Raw genomic sequence first — 20,873 nt, forward strand, 5'->3', positions numbered from 1 at the left:
GCTGTATAATCTGTATGTAGTGAGCTCCCTCTAGTGGTGGCTGTATAATCTGTATGTAGTGAGCTCCCTCTAGTGGTGACTGTATAATCTGTATGTAGTGAGCTCCTTCTAGTGGTGGCTGTATAATCTGTATGTAGTGAGCTCCCTCTAGTGGTAGCTGTATAATCTGTATGTAGTGAGCTCCCCCCAGTGGTGGCTGTATAATCTGTATGTAGTGAGCTCCCTCTAGTGGTGGCTGTATAATCTGTATGTAGTGAGCTCCCTCTAGTGGTGGCTGTATAATCTGTATGTAGTGAGCTCCCACTAGTGGTGACTGTATAATCTGTATGTAGTGAGCTCCCACTAGTGGTGACTGTATAATCTGTATGTAGTGAGCTCCCTCTAGTGGTGGCTGTATAATCTGTATGTAGTGAGCTCCCACTAGTGGTGACTGTATAATCTGTATGTAGTGAGCTCCCTCTAGTGGTGACTGTATAATCTGTATGTAGTGAGCTCCCTCTAGTGGTGGCTGTATAATCTGTATATAGTGAGCTCCCTCTAGTGGTAACTGTATAATCTGTATGTAGTGAGCTCCCTCTAGTGGTGGCTGTATAATCTGTATGTAGTGAGCTCCCTCTAGTGGTAGCTGTATAATCTGTATGTAGTGAGCTCCCTCTAGTGGCGGCTGTATAATCTGTATGTAGTGAGCTCCCTCTAGTGGTGGCTGTATAATCTGTATGTAGTGAGCTCCCTCTAGTGGTGACTGTATAATCTGTATGTAGTGAGCTCCTTCTAGTGGTGGCTGTATAATCTGTATGTAGTGAGCTCCCTCTAGTGGTAGCTGTATAATCTGTATGTAGTGAGCTCCCCCCAGTGGTGGCTGTATAATCTGTATGTAGTGAGCTCCCCCTAGTGGTGGCTGTATAATCTGTATGTAGTGAGCTCCCTCTAGTGGTGGCTGTATAATCTGTATGTAGTGAGCTCCCACTAGTGGTGACTGTATAATCTGTATGTAGTGAGCTCCCACTAGTGGTGACTGTATAATCTGTATGTAGTGAGCTCCCTCTAGTGGTGGCTGTATAATCTGTATGTAGTGAGCTCCCACTAGTGGTGACTGTATAATCTGTATGTAGTGAGCTCCCTCTAGTGGTGACTGTATAATCTGTATGTAGTGAGCTCCCTCTAGTGGTGGCTGTATAATCTGTATATAGTGAGCTCCCTCTAGTGGTGGCTGTATAATCTGTATGTAGTGAGCTCCCTCTAGTGGTGGCTATATAATCTGTATGTAGTGAGCTCCCTCTAGTGGTGGCTATATAATCTGTATGTAGTGAGCTCCCTCTAGTGGTGGCTGTATAATCTGTATGTAGTGAGCTCCCTCTAGTGGTGGCTGTATAATCTGTATATAGTGAGCTCCCTCTAGTGGTGGCTGTATAATATGTATGTAGTGAGCTCCCTCTAGTGGTAACTGTATAATCTGTATATAGTGAGCTCCCTCTAGTGGTGGCTGTATAATATGTATGTAGTGAGCTCCCTCTAGTGGTGGTTGTATATACTGTATGTAACCCTTGGTGTATGCAGGGAATTTGGAGCTAAGAAGATACAGTAAATCATTATTCACACTGTCACATTTAGCTCTTTTCGTCCGGTATCGGCACCGGTGCACAGTCTCTGCCCTATAAATGATGACGTTGCTGCCGCAGAGCTGATGGTTCGTTTATTTGTACAAATGATAAAGATTCTCATAAGATTGCAGTGAAATGATAGCAGGTACCAGTGTAACATTCGATTCTATGACCGTGCCCTCCTCCCAAAACCTGAAAATGCCTGGAGCTAAACTCGGTACTCCTCTCCCATATCATATCCTCTCAGGAAGCTGAGGTCTGGGCTGCTGTTTGCAGGGCCCTGTCCATGTCTGTGACACCCTGACAATGACAGATTAAAGGGGTTTTCCGAGATATACTGATGATCTAGCCTCAGGATAGGTCATCAGTATCTGGTTGGTGGGGCTCCGACACCCAGGATCAGCTGTTTGAGAAGACGGTGCTCCTGTGAGCGCTGCCGCCTTCTCTCTGCTTTTCTGAGGCCATTGATAACATGTTCATTGGTCACGTGGCCTAGGAGCAGCTCAGCCCCATGAAAGTGAAGGGGGCTGAGTGCAATACCATGCACGGCCACTACACAATGTACGGCGCTGTGCTTGGCGAGCATGGAGATGGCCGTGGTGCTCACAGGAGCATCGAGGTCTTCCAAAACAGTAAAAAAAAAAAAATCTCAGAAAATCCATACAGCAGCCTGGATCTCAGCTTCTGGACTAATGTATTATATAGGGAGGAGGATGAGGCCTCCATTTTCAGGTTTTTGTGGAGTTGTGCCTTCTGGCCACACATATAAGGTGCTTGAGGCTTTGGGGGCCCTCTCCCATCCCCCACAGTGTACCTGACTCCCATCACTCCCTGTAAATAGCTAGAACACAGCACAGGAGGAGCTGATGGTCACAAGTGGGGAACAGAAATCACTCCAGCTAAAATCTACACATCATTGGAGGGTGAGGTCCTGTGCTTGCTCATAATACTCTGTGCTGCGGCTACTTCTCAGCTTCCTCCTTGTGACGAGCCTTTCTGTCGAGGTTCATCTTGGCCAGACTTTCCTGATGCTTGGCGGCCTGTGTAAGAAGGAAACGCAAGGTTAAAGAATACTATATAGAAACCAGTGAGGTCAGGGGCCTCAGGGGAGGGGTTATAAATGAGGGGGAGGGGCTAAAGATTTCATGGCATCAGCAAAATTGTGCGCTATTTACTATCATAGCTACACTGACCACCACATTCCCACCCATTATCTGCCCCTAAAAGTGGTAGTCAGGGGCTGAAGGTATGGGCACTGCCCCCTGGGTTTCCTTGGCCCCCAGGGCGGCACCCGATCCCCCTCCCCTGTGCTGAGCAGCAGTGAGGTCTCCTTAGTTAAGAAGTAAATTATTTCCGGCCCCTGACTGGCACTTTGGGATTTTATCATCTGGAATAAAAACACAAGCCACGACCTTCCCCGTCCTGAGACTCCCTGCCAAGCTCTGAGAGCACAGGGCGGTGCACCGGGCACAGGGCCAGGAGGGAGGGTCCGGGATCTGCACCCTGTGCCACCTGAGGTCAAGGTGCTCCGCAGGCCAGAGACAGAAACTGAGACCTCTACAAGACACACACCAGTCCCATCACTGCCAGAACGCAGCTCTGCAGTATAATACAGGATGTAACAGGATAAGTAATGTATGTACACAGTGACTGCACCAGCAGAATAGTGAGTGCAGCTCTGGAGTATAATACAGGATGTAACTCAGGATCAGTACAGGATAAGTAATGTATGTACACAGTGACTGCACCAGCAGAATAGTGAGTGCAGCTCTGGAATATAATACAGAATGTAACTCAGGATCAGTACAGGATAAGTAATGTATGTACACAATGACTCCACCAGCAGAATAGTGAGTGCAGCTCTGGAGTATAATACAGGATATAACTCAGGATTAGTACAGGATAAGTAATGTATGTACACAGTGACTGCACCAGCAGAATAGTGAGTGCTGCTCTGGAGTATAATACAGGATGTAACTCAGGATCAGTACAGGATAAGTAATGTATGTACACAGTGACTGCACCAGCAGAATAGTGAGTGCAGCTCTGGAGTATAATACAGGATGTAACTCAGGATCAGTACAGGATAAGTAATGTATGTACACAGTGACTGCACCAGCAGAATAGTGAGTGCTGCTCTGGAGTATAATACAGGATGTAACTCAGGATCAGTACAGGATAAGTAATGTATGTACACAGTGACTGCACCAGCAGAATAGTGAGTGCTGCTCTGGAGTATAATACAGGATGTAACTCAGGATCAGTACAGGATAAGTAATGTATGTACACAGTGACTGCACCAGCAGAATAGTGAGTGCAGCTCTGGAGTATAATACAGGATGTAACTCAGGATCAGTACAGGATAAGTAATGTATGTACACAGTGACTGCACCAGCAGAATAGTGAGTGCTGCTCTGGAGTATAATACAGGATGTAACTCAGGATCAGTACAGGATAAGTAATGTATGTACACAGTGACTGCACCAGCAGAATAGTGAGTGCAGCTCTGGAGTATAATACAGGATGTAACGCAGAATCAGTACAGGATAAGTAATGTATGTACACAGTGACTGCACCAGCAGAATAGTGAGTGCAGCTCTGGAGTATAATACAGGATGTAACTCAGGATCAGTACAGGATAAGTAATGTATGTACACAGTGACTGCACCAGCAGAATAGTGAGTGCAGCTCTGGAGTATAATACAGGATGTAACTCAGGATCAGTACAGGATAAGTAATGTATGTACACAGTGAGTGCACCAGCAGAATAGTGAGTGCAGCTCTGGAGTATAGTACAGGATGTAACTCAGGATCAGTACAGGATAAGTAATGTATGTACACAGTGACTGCACCAGCAGAGTAGTGAGTGCAGCTCTGGAGTATAATACAGGATGTAACTCAGGATCAGTACAGGATAAGTAATGTATGTGCACAGTGACTGCACCAGCAGAATAGTGAGTGCAGCTCTGGAGTATAATACAGGCTGTAACGCAGAATCAGTACTGGCACTTTGGGAGTTTATCATCTGGAATAAAAACAGAATATAAAGCCCAGTCCGACAAGCTGGCACAGTGCTACCGTAAGAGCAGAAAGAACAAGGTCGTCCCCCTACCTAAAAGATTGGCATATATAGTAATCGCATGTCATTTTCTATTACCATGCAATAATCCAGAATATTTTCTAATCCGGACAGATTACAGGAAGTGCTTTTGTTGTAGGGAGAAGTGCTCTTTAACCGCCTGGAGAATGGCGCGGAGTGCAGCTATTCCTTCTGCTTCAGTCCCAGTAATTATCATATACTGGGGAGCTGTAGAGGGGGGAGGGGAGGGGGAGTCTTAGCAGATGCAGATCCGCTCCACCCCCCCTCTCCCCATTACAAAGGAAGTAAAAAAAAAAAAAACTAAAACAAATGATAAATGTCCCCCAAACTCATGTCATTATGGGGTCACAATGTGTATGAAAACAAACACAAAGGATGCCACTGCTAGCATAAACATCTAGCCCCGCCCACGAGGACCCAAAACTATACATCCTTCACTTGCGGGGCTCCGTTCTCGATTTAAGTGCGGGTCCCAGCGGTCGGACTCGCACCTATAAGACAATGGGGGCATATCCTAGTGATATGCCCCCATTGTCCATGATGAGACAACCCCTTTAAACCTCATGCAGCACTGGTTTAAGGCTGCAGATTACTGGAGATGTTGGGTATCCAGCTGTCGAGACCACGTGGACACTGGAGAGAAGATCATTTAGGATAATTAAATAATTGACTAGACCCTCCCAATAAAGAGGGGGATCTCCCCCAGTCCCCTTGTGTAGTTACAAGTAGAAATAAGCAACAATAATATATAACAACCAACAACTAAGGGGGGGGGGGGGGATATTTGTGTGCCACTGTTAGGACTAAGGGAAAACAAATTATCGTTAGAAATTAGCGATTCCCTTACATCCTAACCAGTGGCACAGATGGGGATTAGCAAGTAGAAACCCCCAAGGGAGGGCCCTCATGCCTGGCGGAGGATAACACTGTCCGGCCAAATGAGGAATAGCTATCTATCCTAGAATCCACTCTATAGTGTGAGATAAAAGTGGAGTGAAAACTCTAGGTAGCCGACTTACAGATGACATCCAGCGGAATCAAGCTTCTTTCTCCAAAGGAAGTAGCCACCGCTCGAGTAGAGTGGGCCTTCACAAACTCAGGAGGCTCCGAGCCCTGAGACACATAAGACTCCCGAATTGACTCTTTAATCCATCGACTGATGGAGGGCTTAGAGGCCTTCCTACCCTTGTGGGCACCGGAAAAAAGGATAAGGAGATTTTCATCTTCCTAAATACCTTGGACCGCTCCAGGTAAATCCTGAGATAGAGGGTATGGAGGCCTATTTCTTCTGAGGAGGGGAGTGGAGCCAAAACTGGAAGAGAAATCACCTGGTTGATGTTGCTGAATTAAGGCACCTTTAGAATAAAAGGTAGGCAAGAACCCGGTGTTGCAGGAACTTGGTGTATGGCTCAAACGCAGAAAAAACTTGGAGTTCCCCCAACTCGCTTTGCAGAAGTGATAGCCAATAAAAAAAGTAATTTTCCAGGCAAGAAATTTGAACTCCACCTCCTTTAAAGGCTCAAAGGGGGGAGATGATAACCCCCTGAGCACGACCGCTAAATCCCATACCAGAAGAGGTCTGATTACTGTAGGCTTTAACCTTAAAGCTCCCTTCAGGAACCTCTTGATAAGGGGTTCTTGAGAAATGGACCCGTTGAGACAGACAGAGATAGCACAAGTTTGCACTCTCAGGGTAGACGGTGACAACCCCTTGTCCAGACCGTCCTGCAGAAACTGTAGGATGGTAGGCATGGAAGAGTCTGTGGATGACAGTTGACGACTGGAACACCAATTTGAAAAAATCTTCCAAATTCTTGAATAAGATCTGTTAGTAGCCTCAGATCTGGAGTGCTGTAGGGTACTCAAGACCGACCCAGATAGCCCTTCTATTCTTGGAAGGGACTGATCAACCTCCAGGCTGTCAGGTTGAACATTTGAAGTCTGAGTGTCCCCCGACACCAGTACTCTCTCTGGGGAAAGCCTCCAAAATTGACCCTGACTCATTTGAGCGAGTTGGGTAAACCAAGCTCTTTTCGGCCAGTATGGAATGATGGCGATGACTGATGCTTGGTCCTGCCTGATTTTCGGCAATACCCTCGGAATCAAGGGAATTGGAGAGAAGATATAGGCCAGCCTGAACCTCCATGGGATTGACCGTGCATCTATTGCCACCGGGTTGTCCTCCCTGTAAAGGGAGCAGTACCTCTCCACCTTAGTGTTGAACCTAGTTGCCATGAGATCGATCTCTGGCATGCCCCACCTGAGCGTTATCTCCTTGAAGACGTCTGGATGGAGAGACCCTTCTCTGGTTGGAAGACCTTGGCTCAGGCGATCTGCAATCATATTGTGGACTCCACGAATGTGGACAGCTGATAAATGGGTGAGGTTTAATTCTGCCCAATCCAATATCACACCTATCTCTCTCAGGAGACTTTGTGACTTCGTGCCTCCCTGCTTGTTGATGTACATTACAGCGGTCATGCTGTCTGACTGTACTTTCACCGCTTTGCCTTGAATGCAGGGAGCGAAATGAAGAAGGGCTAGTTTGATCGCCTGATCTCTAGGAGATTCGATGACAATAACTTCTCCTGAGATGTCCAGGTTCCCTGAACTGTCTTGTCCAGAAGATGCATCTGTGGTAAGTATGATCCAAGAGGGTTGGATCAGGGACTTGCCGTCCTCTAGATGGGTCCAGCATCTTAGGGAGGACCGGACAGGGAAAGACAGGGGGTGCACGGAATTTAGTCCCACCGGACTGTGATTCCACTTGGCTAGTACCTCCGATTGTAGCGGACGTAGATGCCATAATGCCCAAGAAACCGCCTCTGCGGTTGATGACATTAGTCCCAACATTCTCATCAAAGTAGGAATGGTTACTTTCCGAGGTACTAAGAGAGAGCGGGCTGTCTCTTGAACAGATAACCTTCTTTCGGGAATAAGATGAATAGTCATTTCCACTGAGTCCACCATGAATTCCAGGAACTTCACTGGAGGTAGCTGGCAGGAGATGGGACTTGTCCCAGTTGATTATCCATCCTAGCTGGTGGAGGAAGGCTACAGCCCGCTGAATGTGTTGGGACAGGATCGCTTGGGGAGGAGCTCTGAAGAGCCAGTCGTCCAGCTATGGAATGATGCTCAGACCTTGAAGTCTTAGCTGCCACCACGGAAACCACCACTTGGGTAAATGTGTGTGGGGCCGAAGAAATTCCAAACGGGAGGGCCACAAACTGAAAATGCTTTAGGACTCCCCTGACTTGCACCGCGATCCTTAAGATCAATGAACTTGAGGCTATAATGGCATCTGAGAATATAGATGTAGTGGCTGTTACTGAGACGTGGTTCAAGGGGAGTAATGACTGGGATATATCAATACCAGGGTTCTCTCTATACAGGAAAGACAGAGAAGGCAAGAAGGGGGGAGGGGTGGCCCTGTATGTGAAAGATAACCTAAAATCTAATTTGATACAAGTTAGTGAGAACAATTTAGAGTCAGTTTGGGTTACCGTGCAGCTTGATAATCATAAGGCAACTCGTGTAGGTGTGATATATAGACCACCTAGCCAAGTCAAAGAATTAGATGATCTACTAGTTGAGGAAATAGCTAAAATGACATTGAAGGGGGAAGTTATCATTATGGGAGACTTCAATCTTCCAGATGTAAACTGGAAAACCAAAATAGCTAGTTCTGCCAGGAGTACAGATATTCTAAATTCCCTACTGGGATTATCTCTACAGCAAGTAGTGGAGGAGCCAACCCGGAAGGAGGCCATTTTAGATTTAGTATTCACAAATGGGAATTTGGTATCTGATATTACTGTAGGGGAAAGCTTGGGATCTAGTGATCACCAGTCAGTGTGGTTTACTATAAGTACAGTGACTGAGTCACACCACACAAAAACAAAAGTTTTAGATTTTAGAAAAACAGACTTTTCTAAAATTAGATTAGTGGTATACAAGTCCCTATCAGACTGGAACAGTTTCATTGGAGTCCAGGAGAAATGGGACTACTTAAAAGTGGCACTATTGAAGGCAACAGAAAATTGCATTAGGCTTGTCAGTAAAAGCAAAAAAAGGAAGAGACCACTGTGGTACTCAGCAGAAGTGGCCAGAATCATTAAAAACAAAAAGATAGCATTTAGGAATTATAAAAAAAAACAAAACGAGGATGACAGACAAATTTATAAGATTAGGCAGAGAGAGGCCAAACAAGTTATAAGAGCTTCCAAAGCACAGGCAGAAGAGAAATTAGCTCAGTCAGGAAAAAAAGGCCAGAAGGCATTCTTCAGATACATAAATGAAAAAAGGAAACTAAAACAAGGAATTACCAAATTAAAAACAAAAGAAGGAATGTATATAGAAGAAGATAAAGAACTAGCTGACTGCCTCAATGAATATTTCTGTTCAGTTTTTACAAAGGAAAATGAAGGAGAAGGACCTCAGTTAGGAAAGAAGACTAATGAATCTTTTGATGCATGTGTCCTTACAGAGGAAGAGGTTCTAAGTCAGCTGTCTAAAATTAATACAAATAAGTCACAGGGGCCTGATGGGATACACCCAAAGCTATTAAAAGAGCTCAGCGTTGAACTAGCAAAACCATTAACAGATTTATTTAACCAATCGCTGGCAACAGGAGTCGTCCCAGAAGATTGGAAATTAGCAAATGTTGTGCCCATTCATAAGAAAGGTAGTAGGGAGGAATCGGGCAACTATAGGCCAGTAAGCCTGACATCAATAGTGGGGAAATTAATGGAAACCATACTTAAGGAGAGGATTGTGGAACATCTAAAATCCCATGGATTGAAAGATGAAAAACAGCATGGGTTTACTTCAGGGAGATCATGTCAAACTAATCTTATTGATTTTTTCGATTGGGTGACTAAAATAATAGATGGAGGAGGTGCAGTAGACATCGCTTATCTAGACTTCAGTAAGGCTTTTGATACTGTCCCACATAGAAAGCTTATCAATAAAGTGCAGTCTTTGGGCTTGGACTCCCATATTGTTGAATGGATTAGGCAGTGGCTGAGGGACAGGCAACAGAGGGTTGTAGTCAATGGAGTATATTCAGACCATGGTCTTGTTACCAGTGGGGTACCTCAGGGATCTGTTCTGGGACCCATATTGTTTAATATCTTTATCAGCGACATTGCAGAAGGCCTCGATGGTAAGGTTTGTCTTTTTGCTGATGACACAAAGATTTGTAACAGGGTTGATGTTCCTGGAGGGATACACCAAATGGAAAAGGACTTAGGAAAACTAGAGGAATGGTCAAAAATATGGCAACTAAAATTTAATGTGGATAAGTGCAAGATAATGCACCTGGGACGTAAAAACCCAAGAGCAGAATATAAAATCAGTGATACAGTCCTAACCTCAGTATCTGAGGAAAGGGATTTGGGGGTCATTATTTCAGAAGACTTAAAGGCAGGCAGACAATGTCATAGAGCAGCAGGAAATGCTAGCAGAATGCTTGGGTGTATAGGGAGAGGCATTACCAGTAGAAAGAGGGAGGTGCTCATGCCGCTCTACAGAGCACTAGTGAGACCTCATTTGGAGTATTGTGCTCAGTACTGGAGACCATATCTCCAGAAGGATATAGATACTTTGGAGAGAGTTCAGAGAAGAGCTACTAAACTGGTACATGGATTGCAGGATAAAACTTACCAGGAAAGATTAAAGGACCTTAACATGTAGAGCTTGGAAGAAAGACGAGACAGAGGGGATATGATAGAAACTTTTAAATACATAAAGGGAATCAACAAAGTAAAAGAGGAGAGAATATTTAAAAGAAGAAAAACTGCTACAAGAGGACATAGTTTTAAATTAGAGGGGCAAAGGTTTAAAAGTAATATCAGGAAGTATTACTTTACTGAGAGAGTAGTGGATGCATGGAATAGCCTTCCTGCAGAAGTGGTAGCTGCAAATACAGTGGAGGAGTTTAAGCATGCATGGGATAGGCATAAGGCCATCCTTCATATAAGATAGGGCCAGGGGCTATCCATAGTATTCAGTATATTGGGCAGACTAGATGGGCCGAATGGTTCTTATCTGCCGACACATTCTATGTTTCTATGTTTCTATGTTTCTATGTTTCTGGACCCAGGATGGATGGGAATATGGAGGTAAGCATCCTTGAGATCCAAGGTTGCCAGGAAATCTCCTGGCAAAAGAAGATTGGTCACTGACTGGATAGTTTCCCTCCGGAAATGCTTGCGTTTGATGAACCGATTGAAATATCTCAGATCTATGATCATCCTCCAGTCTCCGGTCACCTTCGGTACCAGGAAAACTAGGGAATAGATACCTGCTCCCTGATCCTGAAGAGGCACCTTCTCTAAGGCCCCTTTCCAAAGATACTCCAGGATATAGTCTTCTAGAATCTTCTGTTTGCTGGATGTAAGCAGTCTTGTTAGAACAAATTTGTCCGATGGGGGACTGTCCAAGTCTACCAGGTATCCCTGAGATATAATACGAAGCACCCAAAGATCTTGGATCTGCCAAGATTCTAGAAAGTGTTGTAGGCGACTGCCTACGGGAATATAGGAAGCAGGGAGTTCTGAGAATCCAGTAAGACCGGCATGGTACCAAGAGCCTTGAGGAGACCCGCAATCAGATTGCTGAGGATTTCTTGGGGGGCTTAGAGACCCTGGAGGATCCCCCCCCCCCCTCTATGGGAGCTCCAATCTCTCTGGGCTGAGGTCCAGACCTGGACCCATATCTTTTGCCCCGACCATGAAAGGACTGTTGGGGAAGGGACTTGCCCCTCTTATCCGACAGTCCCTCCATAATATGGTCAAGCTCTGTTCCAAAAAGTTTGCGGGGTTCATATGCCATGGTGCAGAGATTATGCTTGGAAGTTGTATCAGTCTTTCAGGTTTTTAGCCAGAGCGGACGCATGCCCGCAGCTGAGCGCCATGGTCTTGGAAGCCAATTTTAGTTGTTGTGGAGCAGCGTCACAAAAAAAAAAAAAATCTAATGGCCAGACCGGCCCGTCTTACAAGAGGCCAAGAGGTCATCCCTAAAGACCCCCTGGTCCAGGTCAGACTAAACTTGGGTGAACCTGATCTTGAGAAAGTTCGGCACTTCAGAGAACGCTATTGGGACCGAGGCAGAAGTTGATGCAGAGGAATAAATCAGCCTTGCGGTCCATCGGGTCCTGGAGACTTGATCCGTCGTCCGATGGTACTATGGTCCTCTTGGAAATGGCCATATCCACCTTTGGTATTGGCCCCCAAGAGGACAATTGATCTTCTCTCAACGAGAAGACAGACTTAAATCTTTTGGTCACCATAGGCCTTTTTTCTGGTTTCTTCCACTCAGTCTTCATTAATGACAGGAGGGAATCGTCTCCTTTAAAGGCCTTGGACCCCTTAGAGGCGGAGGTAGAGGCTTCATCCTGATCAATATCCTGGTCCCCTGACCGGATGGATCTCAGCAGCCGCCGCTGGGCTTTCTCGGGATGGAAGAAGTAGGAAAACCCATCTCACGCATCCTGAGCCCCCGATACCTCCATGGTCCGATGAGGAGTGGAAGGTCTTTGGTGCTTAGATATAAGAGCCTGCTTCAACTCCTCTATAGAGGAGTTTACCTGGTTCATGTTGGACTCTATGTAGTTCTTCACCCAGTCACCTACATCATGGACCGTAGGTTCTTGCTGGGGAAGAAGCTTAGCTCTACAGGGCGGACATCGATAAAATAAATAGTTGTCCTCCAGGACAATTTGACAGTCGTGGCATTGAAGATGGCGTCTTTTGCCAGAACTCTTCCTGACAGGGTCCCGATCACCATCCCCTGTAGACGACATGGCTGCAAGAAAAAAAACCGAATTAACTGTCGAGTCTGGAAGGAGGAAAGGAAATCCAAGCAAATAGGCTTTCAGCCAGAAAAACCAAGAAACAGCTTCAAGCAAACCCGCAAGGTAATTAGCAGAGGAACAGCACTAGCTGATCAAAGCAAAACCGCTTGGAAGAAGGGAAAATTCGCTTCAGCCAATATCCAAGATAAGCAGAGTAAAGAAAACCATACGCCTGCGCTCCAGGAATGACCACGGGTGCGGGGTCAAAATAGCAACATTGGCTAAATCTAGCGCTAAATCTAATAATCAATAAAAACGCCTTCAGAAGATAGAAAATAGAGGTAACAAACTAGAGGGGAGCCTATAGTAGCTAAATTCGCCACAAATGGCGAAAAAATACATTATAAAAAGGAGGGAAACACTTCCTCCTAAGAAAACAGGAAGTGACGTCACTCCCAAAATGGCGGCGCCCACAGCAAAATGGCGGCGCCCACAGGAAACCGCCGATTCGTCTAGATAGAGAGGAGCAGCGGCATGCTACAAGCAGATGGTAATGCAATCCTGCCTACAACACGCCATCATGGCTGAGCAGCCCGACAGGCCACGTCCCCTCCTACCACCAAGCAGTTCTACATGTGGTGACAACCAATCCTGCTCACATTCTAGGACAGGTTGCTGGCGGCCATTTTACATCCTTCCTGGAGAATCCCTTTAAGTAATTTTTGCATTTTTTCATCATGATTCACGGAGCCGCATGCTTATCTTTAGCATTCTGTCCCGATCATTCCTAAGGAACACCTTTAATTAACCAAATGCTAAAAAGTTATAGCAAAATCCAAATACTAAAAAAACAAACCAAAACAAACACTGGAAAGGAGGTGGTTAACCCAGAACCACGACAATGTCCAGCTCCTCCTTATCCAGACCTCGCTCTGCTGGTTGTCAGGACTTTCTCACAGGCGCCTGCAGGAAATGACAGCTGGGGGCAGGAGTCGCTGGGAGGGTCCTGTGGGGACAGCAGCTGCACACAGCACAGTCTCGGTGGGCGCCCCCAGGATCAGAGAGCCCCCCGTAATCTGCCTGTGACAAAGACTACAAGTCCCATCCGTGCCCCCGGGTATCACATATCCATATACATGCAGTGAGGAGCCCCTGTCACTCTGGAGGACCCGCACACACAGTCCACTGACTTCAATGGCCACTGTATAATAATATCAGGGTCATCTACGGCAAAGCAGAATGGATGATTGCATCCGAGTGACTACCCCCCCCCCCCCCCCCCCCCCGAAATCTACAGGGAATGAGTCTCCTGGTGGAGCCGACACTTCCTGGATGGAGACAGCAGCCAAAACCTCAGCTAATTATACACAAGCCACGACCTTCACCGTCCTGAGACTCCCTGCCAAGCTCTGAGAGCACAGGGCGGTGCACCGGGCACAGGGCCAGGGGGGAGGGTCCGGGATCTGCACCCTGTGCCACCTGAGGTCAAGGTGCTCCGCAGACCAGAGACAGAAACAGAGACCTCTACAAGACACACACCAGTCCCATCACTGCCAGAGCGCAGCTCTGGAGTATAATACAGGATGTAACTCAGGATAAGTAATGTATGTACACAGTGACTGCACCAGCAGAATAGTGAGTGCAGCTCTGGGGTATAATACAAGATATAACTCAGGATCAGTACAGGATAAGTAATGTATGTACACAGTGACTGCACCAGCAGAATAGTGAGTGCAGCTCTGGAGTATAATACAGGATGTAACTCAGGATAAGTAATGTATGTACACAGTGACTGCACCAGCAGAATAGTGAGTGCAGCTCTGGGGTATAATACAAGATATAACTCAGGATCAGTACAGGATAAGTAATGTATGTACACAGTGACTGCACCAGCAGAATAGTGAGTGCAGCTCTGGAGTATAATACAGGATGTAACTCAGGATCAGTACAGGATAAGTAATGTATGTGCACAGTGACTGCACCAGCAGAATAGTGAGTGCAGCTCTGGAGTATAATACAGGATGTTACTCAGGATCAGTACAGGCTAAGTAATGTATGTACACAGTGACTGCACCAGCAGAATAGTGAGTGCAGCTCTGGAGTATAATACAGGATGTAACTCAGGATCAGTACAGGATAAGTAATGTATGTACACAGTGACTGCACCAGCAGAATAGTGAGTGCAGCTCTGGAGTATAATACAGGATGGAACAGGATCAGTACAGGATAAGTAATGTATGTACACAGTGACTGCACCAGCAGAATAGTGAGTGCAGCTCTGGGGTATAATACAGGATGTAACAGGATCAGTACAGGATAAGTAATGTATGTACACAGTGACTGCACCAGCAGAAAAGTGAGTGCAGCTCTGGAGTATAATACAGGATGTAACTCAGGATCAGTACAGGATAAGTAATGTATGTACACAGTGACTGCACCAGCAGAATAGTGAGTGCAGCTCTGGAGTATAATACAGGATGTAACTCAGGATCAGTACAGGATAAGTAATGTATGTACACAGTGACTGCACCAGCAGAATAGTGAGTGCAGCTCTGGAGTATAATACAGGATGTAACTCAGGATCAGTACAGGATAAGTAATGTATGTACACAGTGACTGCACCAGCAGAATAGTGAGTGCAGCTCTGGAGTATAATACAGGATATAACTCAGGATCAGTACAGGATAAGTAATGTATGTAGACAGTGACTGCACCAGCAGAATAGTGAGTGCAGCTCTGGAGTATAATACAGGATGTAACTCAGGATCAGTACAGGATAAGTAATGTATGTACACAGTGACTGCACCAGCAGAATAGTGAGTGCAGCTCTGGAGTATAATACAGGATGTAACTCAGGATCAGTACAGGATAAGTAATGTATGTACACAGTGACTGCACCAGCAGAATAGTGAGTGCAGCTCTGGAGTATAATACAGGATGTAACTCAGGATCAGTACAGGATAAGTAATGTATGTACACAGTGACTCCACCAGCAGAATAGTGAGTGCAGCTCTGGAGTATAATACAGGATATAACTCAGGATCAGTACAGGATAAGTAATGTATGTACACAGTGACTGCACCAGCAGAATAGTGAGTGCAGCTCTGGAGTATAATACAGGATGTAACTCAGGATCAGTACAGGATAAGTAATGTATGTACACAGTGACTGCACCAGCAGAATAGTGAGTGCAGCTCTGCAGTATAATACAGGATGTAACTCAGGATCAGTACAGGATAAGTAATGTATGTACACAGTGACTGCACCAGCAGAATAGTGAGTGCAGCTCTGCAGTATAATACAGGATGTAACTCAGGATCAGTACAGGATAAGTAATGTATGTACACAGTGACTGCACCAGCAGAATAGTGAGTGCAGCTCTGGAGTATAATACAGGATGTAACTCAGGATCAGTACAGGATAAGTAATGTATGTACACAGTGACTGCACCAGCAGAATAGTGAGTGCAGCTCTGGAGTATAATACAGGATGTAACTCAGGATCAGTACAGGATAAGTAATGTATGTACACAGTGACTGCACCAGCAGAATAGTGAGTGCAGCTCTGGAGTATAATACAGGATGCAGCGTTCGGGTGTCCGCCTGGCCGTGCGGAGGCGAGCGGATCCGTCCAGACTTACAATGTAAGTCAATGGGGACGGATCCGCTTGAAGATGACACCATATGGCTCAATCTTCAAGCGGATCCGTTCCCCATTGACTTACAATGTAAAGTCTGAACGGATCCGCTCAGGCTACTTTCATACTTAGAAAATTTTCTAAGTTTTAATGCAGACGGATCCGTTCTGAACGGATGCGAACGTCTGCATTATCGGAGCGGATCCGTCTGATGAAACATCAGACGGATCCGCTCCGAACGCAAGTGTGAAAGTAGCCTAATTCAGAATCATCTGTATTTAAATCTGATAATGGACCAATCGATCCATCAGACAGTTAGCAGTCACCCTCCCCTGCAGAGCAGAGGGGCCAATCACAATGTATATCAGTCTGGAGGAGGTCTATGGGTGATGCTATGTGATCCTCTGTATCCCGCTGCTCCTGATATAATCACTGCAAGTTGATTTCCACCATAGTAAGACATGATTCCAGCAGAGATGGCGCCGCTGCTCACCTGCTTCCCAGATATCACCATGCCGATGCAGCCCGCGATGGTCAGAAGCATCATCAGCACCGCGAACTTGACTCGCACTTTGCTTTTCGCTGAATCCACCATCTCGTAGCTGGGAGAGAATACAGACACCACTTATACTGGGAGGAGACCCCTGGGGTGAGAGTCTATCTCTGTGTCCAGTCTGGGCCAGCACTGCAGTACACACGGACATCGGACGTCTGTCAGTCTAAATCACTAGTCCTACTCACACAGCTGAGGCTTTGCTACAATGTGGCAGTGTAGACAATCCTCGGCGAGCGGAACAAAGCAGCAGAACCAATCTCTCCCTGCCCTGAACTCTTACCTAAACTGACACATTGTACCACACCCTCAGCTGTGTGTGCAGGACTGGGCCAAGTCTCCACTGTGGATGTAAGCAATGCCTGTTACATGGAAGTGGAGGCTATGTCCAGCTCTTTAGAGGGACCATCCAGAGCTCTTTACTAGGACAGCGCTACTTCCTTCTACCTAGTGTTTTTTTCTGTCCGGTGTGGACTTGGACAGATGATTGGCCTTGAAGAAGCCCCACCCACATAAATACCTCATCTTAAAGGGGTTGTGCACTTTGGGTGGGAAAAGGGATGGTTGTTCCGCAAAGGGAGGCCTACCTACCTGCTTCCTGGCGCTGGCTCCCTGCTGCGCTGCGCTCCCTGCTGCAGCCAATCACTGTGAATCTGTTTTCCCTTAGTCCTTACAGCAGCTCAAGCTTTCTGCCCTAAGTACGTCACTCTTTTATAATAAACACAAGGAAGGAGCTCAGGGGTCTCGGCTTAATTAGTGATTCATTTGATGAACCCTTTTGCTACCAGCGCCATACATGTACGGTGCTGGAGCGATGGGTAAACATGGCGCCCGCTCGCACTTGCAGTGGGCGCCATGGCTGGCGGGTCTCTGCTTTTTCAAACAACAGAGACCCACGGCAATAATAGTGATTGGGGTCATTACAGCTTTTAGATGCCGTTATCAAGTGTGACCACAGCAGCTAAACAGTCAAATACCCCGAAGCAAATGCTTCCGGGTCATTATTGGCACCCCCCTGCGACCAATGGGGATGCCGGCAATTGCCTTTAATACACTAGGTCACTCTGAGGAGCTGCAATTATTTTATAGGCCAACATAAGAAATGAGCAATTGACATATTACCATGCTCCTAAAAATAAAATTAAAAAAAAAAATTAAAAAATTGTGAGTTGTAGCCTCAAACACTGGCTATAAAAACAAAGTTTAAAAAAAAAATAATAAAAATAATATATATATATATATATATATATATATATATATATATATATATATATATATATATATATATATACACATACATACACACACACACACAAATTTAAACCACCCCCCTTTCCTTAGAATGAAAAATAAATACATAAATAACAAAAAATATAAACATCATGGGCATCACCATGTACGAAAGCTCCCATACTATTAAAAAATGGAAAAATATTTTTCCAATACGGTGAAGGCATAATGGAAAAAAGTATAAAAATGGCAGATTTGCCATTTTTTCGTTGCTTCGCTTACCCAAAAAAATGTGATGAAATGTAATCAAAAAGTCAAACGCTCCAAAATGGTATCAATAAAAAGTACAGATCGTCCCAGAATATGGGGATTTTAAAAAACAAGCCCTTATATGGATACGTGAAGGAAAAAAAAAAAAAAAAAAAAAGTTATGGCTCCAGGAAGATAGGGAAGAAAAATGAAAATGCAAAAACTAAAAAAACTCTGGTATCCAAGGGGTTAATGACAAATTGACAAATTCCTTCTGTCCTCCTAGTACCCCGGGGCAGCAGTACCCCAATACTGTGCTGCTGTTAGGACTAAGGGAAAACAGATTAATATTAGAAATCATCGCAGCCATGCACAAGTAGTCCTGCAGATAAGGGGCACAGAGCGACATGTTTTTTTCCCACTGCTCCCCATCTCCCCACCGTCGGTGCTCAGAGCTGCTCTGAAATACACTGTCAGTGTAACTTTGAGAGCTGACAACAGGAAGGGGGGGGGGGGGCGCAGTAGGAAAATAAAAAGTAGTCATCTGGAGCCCTTATCTGCAGGACTGCAGATTACAGGCCACGATCCGGGGGACAGGTGCCCTTTAAAGAGACGGCAGCTTCGTGAAACGTCCGGAGCTCATTTTCTGCAGCCTTTTAGAAAGACCCCGTCGGTAATACAAGCCTCATTCTCCGTCCGTCATTACATTACTCACGACACAATTTCAGGAATTTCAGACTCGTTCTTGAATCGTCCTCCCCAGATCAAAATCTTCTTCTCAAAGGTGGTGGGTCTGTGTCCAGGAATCTTAAAGGACGGACCTGGAGAATAAGGAGGGGGGGTCAATAATATAGGGGGGGGGGGGCAATAATAGGGAGCAATGAGCGGAGATGAGGTGAATATTAGGAAGGGGCGGGGAAGGTAAAGGGAGCAGCGAGTGGGGATGAGATGGTGAAAAAGGAGGGGAGGGGTCATAGCGAGCTGGAGAATTAGGGAGGGGGTAACGATAGGATAATTGGGGGGTAATAGGGAGAGGGTATAATAGAGAGCTGGTGAATTAGGGAGGGGGTATCGGTGGGATATTAGGGAGAGGGTAATAGAGAGCTGGTGAATATTACGGTTGCGGGGGGGGGGTAATAGGTAGCAGATGAATATTAGGAGTGGGGGTAATAGGGAGCGGGTGAATATTAGGGTGGGGGTAATAGGGAGCAGGTGAATATTAGGAATGGGGTAATAGGGAGTGGGTGAATATTAGGGTGGGGGTAATGGCAGGATGGCGTTTATTGGGATTAGACTGGATATTCCCAGGACGTCCACCAGACGCTGTGATATCTGCTCTGGCCACAGGGGGCGCTGCACCTTCAGAGGGCTGTAGGCTGAGGTCATACAGGTAAGCACTGAGGGCAGGTGGTCACTCAGGGCCATTTGCACAGTAGCGTCCTTCCTCATAGCCCCTCGGGCAGCTGCCCATACGCCTGTACCATATCCGTCTTCCCCCGATTCCTCTGTCCGCGTGGCTGACAGATCGTGTGAGATCAGGGGCCGCCAGACACATCTGACGCCGCTTATCTCCAGGGTTAAACATACCATGGATAAAACATGGACCACACATGCAATGCTGGAGAGCAGTGACCGTACTCGGAGCAGCAGCCCCCAGGACTGGGGCCGTCACACACACTGAACTCACCTTCCGATTTGGCCGTGTCCCCCTCCGATTTGCTGCACCGCCATCTCCTGCTCCCCAGAGACTGAGGGACGGGAACCGCTGATCTCCCTGGAAGAAGACAACAAAGTGTTCACAGCCAGCGCTCTGCAATCAGAGATTGTCAGACTACAACCCCCAGCATGCTCTCACTGTCTGGGCACGTTGGGAGTTGGAGCACTTAATATTAAAGGGGTGCAGCACTTTCCAGGGGTTATTCTGCAGGGTACAAGGTGTGAGCACAGGTTTAGCAGGTTGCCAATGGTAACAGCACGAGTCTGGGTGGTTGCCAATGGTAACAGCACGAGTCTGGGTGGTTGCCAATGGTAACAGCACGAGTCTGGGTGGTTGCCAATGGTAACAGCACGAGTCTGGGTGGTTGCCAATGGTAACAGCACGAGTCTGGGTGGTTGCCAATGGTAACAGCACGAGTCTGGGTGGTTGCCAATGGTAACAGCACGAGTCTGGGTGGTTGCCAATGGTAACAGCACGAGTCTGGGTGGTTGCCAATGGTAACAGCACAAGTCTGGGTGGTTGCCAATGGTAACAGCACAAGTCTGGGTGGTTGCCAATGGTAACAGCACAAGTCTGGGTGGTTGCCATAGGTTACAGCGCGGCAGAGGTTTGCATGCAGGGTATATTACGGCTGCACGGAGCCCCTTTTCACACTCCCCCCCTCCCCCACTTATTATATCGCCTCATTACACAGTAATTTGGAGTCAGGCAGTAACAGCGCCCCCCTCAAGACCGCGGCTGCGTGGCCGGTCTGTGGCCCTACGCGGCTCCGCGGGTCCCATGGCCACTCACCAGCCAATAGGCGCACGCCGCTGCTCCTGAGCACGGCTCCCAACATCTTCAGGCAAAGTCAAGGGCTGTATGCTGTTTGACGTCACTGCGAGCAGTCCCCGCCCACCAGATGTCAGCCAATTAACTGTCACTGAGATTAGGAGCATTGCCCAATAGAAAAGAGGGACTTGTTAGAGTTTAACCAATGAGAGAACAGATT

The 20,873-nt window shown here is 46.4% G+C and overlaps 1 protein-coding gene across 1 annotated transcript; it reads right to left on the bottom strand.

Moving 5' to 3' along the window:
* Positions 1–2,350: 2,350 nt before the first annotated feature.
* Positions 2,351–20,806, bottom strand: FAM162A (family with sequence similarity 162 member A). Its single transcript, XM_040422851.1, has 5 exons — positions 20,675–20,806; positions 19,853–19,939; positions 18,881–18,986; positions 16,627–16,735; positions 2,351–2,641 (listed from the first exon to the last, which is right to left on the bottom strand). The coding sequence occupies exons 1-5, from the start codon at positions 20,718–20,720 to the stop codon at positions 2,564–2,566; spliced, it is 426 nt and encodes a 141-aa protein (XP_040278785.1). The 5' UTR covers positions 20,721–20,806; the 3' UTR covers positions 2,351–2,563.
* Between the last annotated feature and the right edge of the window lie 67 nt (positions 20,807–20,873).

The sequence above is a fragment of the Bufo bufo genome, chromosome 3 (genome assembly GCF_905171765.1).
Source record: "Bufo bufo chromosome 3, aBufBuf1.1, whole genome shotgun sequence".
NCBI classification, from domain to species: domain Eukaryota; kingdom Metazoa; phylum Chordata; class Amphibia; order Anura; family Bufonidae; genus Bufo; species Bufo bufo.